General features: G+C 40.9%; 1 protein-coding gene across 1 annotated transcript in view; it reads right to left on the bottom strand.

The window, feature by feature from the left end:
- The window catches only part of ABL1 (ABL proto-oncogene 1, non-receptor tyrosine kinase), a 186473-nt gene extending 182108 nt beyond the window's left edge, over nucleotides 1–4365 (bottom strand). Inside the window, exon 1 of the mRNA XM_074210908.1 lies at nucleotides 3805–4365. Coding sequence (XP_074067009.1) covers nucleotides 3805–3940 — 136 coding nt within the window. The 5' untranslated portion in view covers nucleotides 3941–4365. The remainder of the gene's footprint in view (nucleotides 1–3804) is intronic.
- Nucleotides 4366–10499: the final 6134 nt, after the last annotated feature.

The following is a 10499-nucleotide window of genomic DNA, read 5'->3' on the forward strand; positions in this document are numbered from 1 at the left end:
TCAAAAGACATATAAAAAAGGAAACATGACCAAGCAATGATGAGGGAAAGAAAGAAAGGAGGGAAGGATTTATTAAGGACCTAAAATGTGCCAGGCACTATGCTAAATACTTCATAAATATTATCTTACTTAATTCTCCCAACAACCCTGCCAAAAGGTACTCGAAGTTGTACAGTTGAGGAAACCAAGGCAGAGGTGAAGTGACTTGCCCAGGGTCACACAACTAGGAAATGTCTCAAGCTGGATTTGAACTCATAGGTTCAGGATGCTAGGTCCAGTGTTCTATCCATTGTCCCACCTCATTGCATCCTGTTTACTTTTTTATAAAACCATGGGGGAGTGGGAGGAGAAAACATGTATCCCCTCACTATATTGTCATCAGGCATCATAGAAGGAATCTAATTAGACAAGGTCTGGAAGTAGTTTTGCTATGTTTTGATGATCTCAAAAGAAGAATGAAAAGGGAAAAAAAGAACACTATTGAGGGAAAAGGTAGAAGGATGAGGGAAATAAACTCACATTATCACACAAGTAGAAGGGTACATAAATAGGAGTCTAAACAAAGCTGGAGGAAGGAATGGGGGACCACTAGATATTTGATTCTCATACTTATCTAAACTCTTCAGAGGAGGGAAAAGTATACTTTCCTTGTGTCTTCAGTAATTAGCATAGTGCCTTGTGTTATAATTATGAATTGATATACAGAAGACCTTAATAAATGCTTATTTATTAACTATCACGAAGTTGTATAATTCATTCAAAAGGGAAACAGGAAGGAAAGGAAAGAGAGGAAAAGAGAGCGTAAATTAAGGAAAAGTTCTAATAAAAATAAACTCTAAGCATATATAAAACTATTTGAAACAGCTCTTCTTGGAATAGCAAAGAATTAGAGAGTGAGGGAGGTATCCACCAAATGGGGAATGTTATGGTATATAAAGTTATGGTACAAGTTATGGTATGTAAAAGGGATGAAATGGTTATTTACTTCACTTTCAAAGAGGATAAAAACAACATCACTATGTTGGGGTTCAAGGTACAGTGTATCCAACTATGGCTGATCAAACCAATATGAGCCTGGAAGATTCTACCACAGGTTGGGCACAAAAAGTTCAACTAAACATTTGGAGTGGAGCTGTGTCTCTAAATTTACTCGCCTCACATTTCTTTTGAACTACTGCAATTCTGCTTCAAAGAGCCCAGTGCTTGCTTTGATGTAAGCACACCTGTGACAATCAATCTCTTATGATCAATTCCAAAGTTCTTCAAGGAGACCTTGAGAGTGTCCTTGTAAGGCTTCTTCTGACCTCCAGGGGAGCACTTGCCTTGTGTGAGTTCTCCATAAAACAGTCTTTTAGGCAAAGTTATGTTTGGCATTCAAACAACATGGTAAGCTCATCAGAGTTGTACTCTCTACATTAGAGACTGAATGTTTGGCAGTTCAGCTCGAGAAAGGACCTCAGTATCCTGTCCCTTATTTTGCCAGGTGATCTTCAGTATCTTCCTCAAGACAATTCAAATGGACATGATAGTTTCTTGACATAGTGCTGGTAAACTCCAAATTTCATAGCACACAAGGTCAGCACAATGGTTCTGCAGACTTTCAATTTGGTGGTCAGTCTAATACCTCTTCTCAACATTTTCTTTTGGAGCCACCCAAAATTTAGCTCTGGAAATGAGAGTCTCAATATTATCAACTATATGCACATCCCTGAAAAGTATACTGCAAGGTAAGTGAATTTATCCATAGCATTTCAAAATTTCTCCAATTGCTGCAGTTTAAGCGTTCCTCAAATGAATGTTGTGCTGCTTTTCTTTTTGTTAATTTTAGTTGAGCCAAAATCAATCATATTCAGTTGCACTTCAGCCTCAGAAGCTGAATTAGGTTCATGATCAAAATGGGACAAAATATCATTGTGTTCTAAGAAACAATGAAGAAGACAGTCTCATAGAAACCTGGGAAGACTTTCAAGAACTTTAGTATAGTGCATGAGGAGAACAATTTACACAGTGATGGCAATATTGTAAAGACAAACAATTTTGAAAGATTTAGGAACTCTAACAGAATGATCAACTATGATTTCAGAAGACTTGTGATGAAACATGCTCTCCATCTCCTAGAAAGATGTTGGTTTCAGAGTTCAGACTGATGTTTGAGTGGGGGGAGGGTAGAGAAGGGGGGGGAAGATGTGTGTGTGGGGTGGAGCTGAATACACATGGACAAAGTGAGAATTTGTTTTGCTTGACTATAGATATTTATAACTTGTATAGTCAAGTTCTTATTTCTTAAGTTACTTTTCTTTCTCAATTTGGGGAGGAAAAGTAAGAAGCAAAAGAAGATTTTTGCTGATTAAAAGAAGTATTAAAAAAGAAAAGAAAATACAATAAAGGGACTAATCAACTAAGAAGTCATCACTTTTTGCCAATGTATTTGAAATTGAATTTTTAAAAGGAGAGCAGAGATGCAGAGGGTGAAAATGAGAGGAGAAATCATATTGAGCAATTATTTTAAATAGCACCAAATTTGCCTGTCAAACTAGAGTAAAATTTATTAGATTTCAGGGCTCTTTCAAGAAGCTTAAGAATTAAAATTCAAGTTTCTAATTAGGTCACAGATCAGATTTGAAGCTGTATGGGATCTCAAAAGTCATTAATCAAACTCCCTAATATTACAGAAGAGAAATTTGAGGCCTAGAGAGTTTAAGTGACTTTAACAAGATCAAATGGGTTTTAAGCGCAGAGTGGGAATTTTAATCAAGATTCTCAGTCTCCAAATTCAGTGCTCATTGCACTATATCTTGCTGATAAAAAAAAATCTAAAGTACTTAGAAGATTAGCTAATTTTCATCTCCTTTTCTTCACCATGAATACATCTTGGCTAAAAAATTAAATGCCCAAAAGAGAAATACTAACAACTTCATTAACCTGGATCATGGTTACATCTCAATTGTCGTGTACACGGAAATTACTACTTTCCCAGAGTAAATTGGATTCTTACTTAAATTTTATAAATATATAATGTAAACACTTTATAAATGTGTTGACTAGGGACATCACTAAATATTTTAATATGATAGGTCACATCATGTCACAAGACTTCACAAATACTATTCCTTCCAAGTGAACAGGACCCTGAGTTCACAAGTTACTAACTGTTCCCAGTTAACAATCTAAGTTGGTTATTTGCTTTAACTTAATCAAAAAGCAAGTTATAAGTATATACAGAGAGTAGGACAACAAAGTAACACTACCTTAAAAATATCAATGAAATCTTTTCATAAATGTCATTTCAAACACACTGAAAAATCAGAAAAACATTATTAAGAGAAAATGACTAGCACTCATGTAAGGTAGAAGAATTTTTACTTACCTGTTCATTCAACCCACCTAATAAGTAATAAGTACCTACTTTATGGAAATCACATTGTGCAAGGTATGTGCTCAATTATCAAAGTATCACAGATTTATCAGAAGTGAGCTGGGCTTTGACAATCATTTAGTTCAATCGTCTCATGTTACAAAGAGAAATGAAGGGCCATATATTATGAGGAAATGACTTGTCCAATGTGACACAGCAAGTTATCTGAAAAGCTGGGATAGGAAATAAATAAAACTATGAGATCTTGCATAACGTGAGTTATAAAGAAACTTTTTCTGAGTGCAAGAGCCTACTAAGAGAAACATATACCAGCTTTCTATATTTTTAAATGTGAAGCCTGAATCAGAAAAATCTAGTGCTCTAATTCTAACATCCTAGCAAAGGCTACATGATAAACATTAATTTGAGCAATACTAATAAGCACTTACCATGTTCCACGAAAACATTGCAGTGTGGACCCCCATGCCTTGATGATTCCTTCTTCCCTGCTCCTTTGATAAAGTGCAGGGCAGGCAAACTTGGCCTTCTCTGGTCCCCAAGGACTTTTCCAGGCTGCTGCCCCATAAAGGAATAATAGACAATCCTTTCCAGGAGAAGAGGGTTCCAGATCTTCCAGAAGTATCCAATAGTTTAAAATGACAACAGTATAATTAGGGTTTCACATTGACCTTCCAGATAAATACTGAAGTCAGTCACGAGAGAATTCTCCCAAAACCGAGTGGAAACGAGGCTTTTGTAGTCCACTCAGGGGAAAGAGGAGCTCTAATTTTATAGTTTATCCGATCGATCATTACAACTTAAAATGGTATCAAAATGCCAAGTTTCTTGATTTGGCTATCTTTTACTGGTGAATGGGAATCAGTTTCTCTCCCCGAGTGAAGCCACTCAAACGAAGTGACAGGGAACGAAGCGTCCCCACGGTGACTTCTGCATCCCTCTTGGGGACCCGCACGGAGCATGGGTGAGGTCCGCGAGGCTCAGGTCCGCCGGCCTCATCTCGGGGCCCCAACAAAGCCGGAGTGTGGATGTTCCTGGGGCTCCCGGAGCGGCCCCGGCCCGGGGATCTGCGGAGCCGCCGCCAGCCCCTAGGGCGGCTTCTCCACCATTTCCTGCCAGCCCGGCCGCGGCTCCCCGAGGGCTTCGGCCGCGGCCCCCGCTCAAGGGGCGCACCGCCGGGGCTTTTTAAAGGGCCTGTGGAAGCGGCCCGGGCTCCTCCTCGGCATGGAAGTTCGGGGCCGCCCAGAGCCTAAGCAGGCTGGGCACATAGGAGGGGGCTCGGGGCATGGGAGGCTGTTTGAATGGGGGGCGCCCAGAGGGGGCGAGCGGCAGGGCGGGGACCCCCGCAGGAGAGGAGTGGGAGTGGGGCGGGGCAAGGAAGGAGGCGGGGGCCAGAGGGGGCACCCCAACGGCCCCGAAGATGCCCGTGGGGCGGGGGCGGGGGAGGGGCGGCGCTGCCCAGCCCCCGGCTGGAGCGGGGAGGAAGGCGGCCCGGGGACTCCCGCGCCCCCGGCCCGGCCGCGCTTCCTCCCTCGGTCTCCCAGCCCGGCCAGCGGCCAGTCAGTCACATCCCGGGGCTCCCGAGGGCCCCGCTCCCGCCCCGCCAACCTGCCTCTCTCCGTCTCTCCCCCCAGCTGAGGGGCCGGGCTGCGGCGGCGGTGGCGGGGCTGGGGCCGAGGAGGCGCCCGGGCTGCGGGGACGCGGCCGCCGGCTCCGGAGCCGCCGCTCAGGGAAGGACACCGGCCCCCTCGGCCGCCATGATGGATTACGGCCCCCTCCGCAACGAGGCTGGGCCCCGCCCCGCGCCCCGCCCCCAGGGCCCCGCCCGCCGCCAGCCCGCACGGGACGTAGCGGAAGCAGTGGGCGGAGGAAGAGTGGGAGGGGCGTAGCCCGGGGGAGGGGGGGGGTCAGCCGTATTCACTAGTCCAAATCCTGGCACCCCGACAACCCCAGGCAGACACCATTAAAAAAACGCCCCCTTCTTTTAAACCTTTTTTCCCCAAGAAGGAAATGCCCACCTGTTTTTATTGGTCTCGGAGAAATCAGGTTGGGACAAAGCGTCCTTCTCCATTGGCTGGTGACCCTGTTAGGGCTGACGTTGTCAGCCAATCGCCTAGGCCGCCGTCCTGAAGGCCACTGGGAATTGTAGTTGTCCGGTGCAGTTCGCCAGGCTGCTCGGGGCCCTCTTCTTCCTACTGGTGCTTCAGTCCCTCCCACCAAGCATTCTGCGGGCTCTCAGGCCCCCGGGAGAGCAGAAACGGGTCTTCCCGGCGAGAGCGCCCGAGCAGGCGGCGGGCGAGAGCGAGCCGTAAACTACGGAAGGGATCTGCTCAGGTCTGGAATAGGACTTCTTCCTTAAGATTGGGGGGATTCACCTGTACCCCGGCCCCACTCCCGCTAGCCATAGTGTCTGTTTCTTTTCAGCCTTTATTGCATTCTGCTCCAGAGCTAAAGCTCTAGAAGGAACGGAAGGAAAAATGTAATTGAGAAATGTTTGCTGACCAAATAAAAAACACATAGGCATGTATTGAAATTTTGCTTTCTTCCTTATTCACAAATGTTGGGTGGTTCATTCAACAAATATCAGAACGCGTTTCTAAGAAGTCACGCCAAAAGCTATGGAAAATATTGAGAAAAGGTCACCCAACTTACTTTGGTTGCATATTGGAAGGGAAAGAGGTGGGAAGCAATTTAGGATGAGGGCTCGTGTGTTCAAAGGGCCTGGCTCCCTTCTCAAGTAATCAGACCCTTTGAACCTCTCCATAGAAGAGATAGTCTATCTGGGCCTTTGCACAAGTTGCCCCCATATCTGTCCTTCCTCCACCTTTTGGAATTCCTACCTCACTCCAAGGCTCAGCTTAAGTCCTACTATGAAGGGAACTTATCCTCATCTCTCCAGTCTTAGCTCTCCTATCCAAAAAAACAAACAAAAAAAAAACCTCTGTAATTAGGGACATGGGGAAGCAGCAAAATAACCTTCAACTGTATGGACACATCCCAGAATTTAAAGCTGGAAGACAATCCACCCCAATCAGCTAGATGAGAAAATTGAGGTCTACAGTTAGGATATCTGTTCAAGGTCACGTAGATAATCAATAGGAGAGCTGGGATTTAGAGTCAAGTCTTCTAACTTCAAGTCTTCTACACCATTTAACTTCACCTCAAATTCCATTTTACAAGTTAATATGCAATGTCAAGGGTAATTAACTAAGTTTCTAGTTTTGTTTTGTTTTTTTAGTACAGAATATTCAATCCAAAAGTGTTGGGAAAATCAAAGGGCATCTTAACTTTTAACAAAAGCATAGCAGGTAACTTCACAGTGACTGAAACAAGAGGACAGACTTTTACATCAGAATATGTTCTGGGATGGCATAAAATGCAACAAGAATACCACAACTTTTTCCCAGGTATAGTTATCACTTCTACATCATTACTTTCCCCATCAAGATTTTGATATATCTCATTAACATAGGAAATTAAATGGAAATTTTTGAGTTTTGCAGAAGCTACAGAAGACACAAGATCAGCAGTTGACACAGAAAAAGTTTTGAAATTCAGAATGCTTAAAATGTATGTATTGTATAATATCAACCCAAATTTTACAATAAAGTACTTGTAAACATTCCATAAAATAAAAAATTTACAGTATGGGGGGCCAAAAAATTTTATTAGAATTTTCCAGATCGGGGCGTCTAGGTGGCGGCAGTGGATAGAGCACTGACCTTGGAGTCAGGAGTACCTGGGTTCAAATCCAGCCTCAGACACTTAATAATTGCCTAGCTGTGTGGCCTTGGGCAAGCCACTTAACCCCATTGCCTTGAAAAATCTAAAAAAAAAAAAAAATGAATTTTCCAAATTGTGGGGGTGCCACACTTTTGCCTCCCAAAATGTGTAAGAGATACACTATACTTCATACATTCTCACCAAATCTGCTGATCACATTGAACCTATTACATCATGTAACTCACTTCCACTGATATCTTGTTTCCTTAAGTTGCTCAAGAGCAAGTGAACTTGTAGTCAGAAGCCCTTGATAAAAATTCCAGTGCAGTGACTGTGTAACCTTGGCTAAGTCACTTCACTAGAGTCAGCCTTGGTTCCTTTTACCTAAAATGGTAATCTAAAATGGAGTTAAGAATGTTTGCTCTTTATAACCTTGTGAGTAACTCTAATTCATTAAAAAGCTCTATTTATATCAGTTATTATTAAACCTTAGAGGCTACATAAACTCAGTGACTGACAGAAGTCATGAAGTGCTAAGAGAAAACATTTGGTATATTATTCTAATGACTACTACAGTCTAGCATTACAAATCATAAATCTAATACAATGGATCTCAGAGGTCATTTCATTCAACCCCCTTAAAGATGAGTAAACTGCAGTCCAGAAAAAAAAAGTGATTTGCAAAACCTTTACAAAGACAGGAAGTGGCAGATTTGGGGTTTAAACTCAGGTCCTCCAACTCCAAATTTAATGGTCTTTTCACCACTCAACCACATTATAGTTTTAAATAACACCTGAGGGTTATCTAGAGGATCTCTTAACAACCTAGCTCTTGGTGGCTTGAGCTCCCAACATTGTTGTGACAGTGAGTGGCTTAGCATACTTTTCTTCAATACCACTAAATGTGAATAGGAAGTTTACTCATATGAACCAAAATATAGAAATTATTTTTGATAAATAACTAATACTGGATTTTATATGTATTATTATCTTCAAGAGGCACTAAGGAACTATTTAGACAACTGGGAAGAACCTTTGTGATATTGAAAATTCTAAAACCTAGCATACAGATTTACTCACTTTTAAAAAAATAATTCACATTTCTCATTAACCAAACATAGGTCTTTAGTCAAAAGGGGAAAAGTCTTTGAATCAGAATTCCCACATCTTTCTTACTGATCAAGTCTCCATCTTATTCTAAGAACCACAGAAATCTGTCTTTAGGCTTCTCTGTTTTTCTTCATGCTTTAATCATTTCCTTTCTTAAGTTTGGCATTTGCTTTGCAAGTCTTCTTCAATCTCTATTTTAGCAAAAAATGTTGTAGTCAGGCCAGCTCTCATTCTAAAATGCACAACCAGATTGACCTCATTCCCTATAATCTGCAACAATTCAAACTCAAATTCCATTTCAAAACTGGCCATTGATTTTTGTCTCATTCTACATGCATGTAGTTCGATCTCAACACCCTCTTAGTTGTAACATTTTTAGCAATCTTGAAAGAGTTCTTTAGTCCTACAATACTCTCCCTTTTCCATTTTGGGACAACTTGGGCAACAGCTCAACTTCTGGCTCCACCTCAGTCTAGCCAACAGATCACATCCTCTATTGCCTCCTTTATAAAGGAGAGATATAGTTGTGAGAAAAAAAATGAGATAATCTGTGAAAGGACCTTTTAAATAACAAAATGAACCATGAAAGTTCCTCATAAGCCCAGAAACGAAGGCTCAAAAAGATTTGGTGATTTGGTAATTTGCCCAGGATCAACAAGCATCAAAATTGAGGTATAACCCTAGTCTTGTGACCTCAAGTGTAGCATGTCTATATAAATTGCATCTGATCCCATCTTCCTCTCAATCTCTATTGGATCTGCTAACACTGATCTGTTATCACTTCCCCATTCCTTTCCTTATCTTGAACTTAGTAATCATGTGTTTCCTTTTTCAAGTTTTAAGGGGATCCAGGACCCAGACAGGCAATAAAATTTCTTTGGTGAATTCATGTCAGTTCCTGGTTTTCTGGAGACGTACTTGTTTGAAGATTTTTTTTTTTTTGGTTTGTTTTTAAACTTTCTGTAAACCATTTAACAAGGTTGCTCTTGGGACTTCTCTAAACTAGCAACCTTTTCCAACTTTGCAATCTCCTCATTACAGCCCTCTGGCACACTCCACCTAATTCTCTTCCATTTCTATAACTTGTAGGTAGAAAAGGCAATCTACCCACTTGTTAAAGCTACTCACACAAAAGAATTATAAGATTATTAAAAGCATTTGAAGCATTTCTACCAGGAAAAAACAAAGCACCTCAGATCTGAGATTATTTGCTTTTCAAACATACAGACAAAAAAAAAAATTAAACACATATAGCAACCAAGGAAGGCACAGATAAAAAAATCAATTATCCTGGGGAAGTCAAGAAGGACTAAAATAAAAGAGGAGTTAATGGAGTTAACAAAATAACAAAAAAGAAACCTTAAAGAAATGTCTAAAACAGCACAATAAAATACGGGTGAAAATGGTGAAGAAAAGGCATAAAGCATCAATACTGCCATCTCTAAAGGTAAATCAATGTTCTTAATGTCACATAAAAGGGGAAAAGATTATAAAGGGAGTATTGTTGCACTCTGATGAAGGCAGTTATAAACAATAAAAAGAAAATAACTTCTATAGCCTCTCAGAAAGAAGAGGGCCTGCATGAGTCAAGGAGAACGATTGGGGTGGGGGGAGGTTGGAAGAAATGTTGGTTTAGTGGTGGGAGGGTGGCTCTACTGAAGAAAATGTCCAAAGGGGAGATTTTCTATAATAAGGGACAGAAATCTTAAGCTAGGTATAAATTTCAGGGATTTGATGCTTAGAAAGACCATTCAACCTACCTCAAGTGTGAGCTAATCAGAGCTCCAGGGGGCAATTGGCATCAGAAAAGTGAGAGGGCCAGGAGCCTAAGAGATTTCATGGCAAATGGAAAAAAATTGATTGTGAAGGAGGGCAAAGAGAAGTAATAAGCTGCACAATCAGGAACCTGAAAATTACTATCACAAGTTAATACTTTTATCACCTGTAGGAATTGGTATTTCAAAGAAAGAGGTTCAACAAAAGAGAAGGGCCAGGAGTCAACAACTATAAGGCAATAAGAAACAGTTTTACATGAGGAATACAGAAACTAAAGTTGAATTGAATCAATATAAAGCACAAGAATAAAAAAATTAAAAATCTAGAATAAATAGAAATGAAAAGAAGAGAACAAGGGAAAAAATTTTTTTAGAAAAAGGCACAGAAATTGAAATTTAAAAACAAATGTTGAAGGAGAGGAGAGGAAGAAGAATTTCATTTGGCTACTTATTTGAGAGAAAAAAGATGGAAAAATTAAGACAAATACATAAAAGGAAGAAAAAGTAAATAATATAAA

Source organism: Macrotis lagotis, chromosome 1 (assembly GCF_037893015.1).
Source record: "Macrotis lagotis isolate mMagLag1 chromosome 1, bilby.v1.9.chrom.fasta, whole genome shotgun sequence".
Taxonomy (NCBI): Eukaryota; Metazoa; Chordata; class Mammalia; order Peramelemorphia; family Peramelidae; genus Macrotis; species Macrotis lagotis.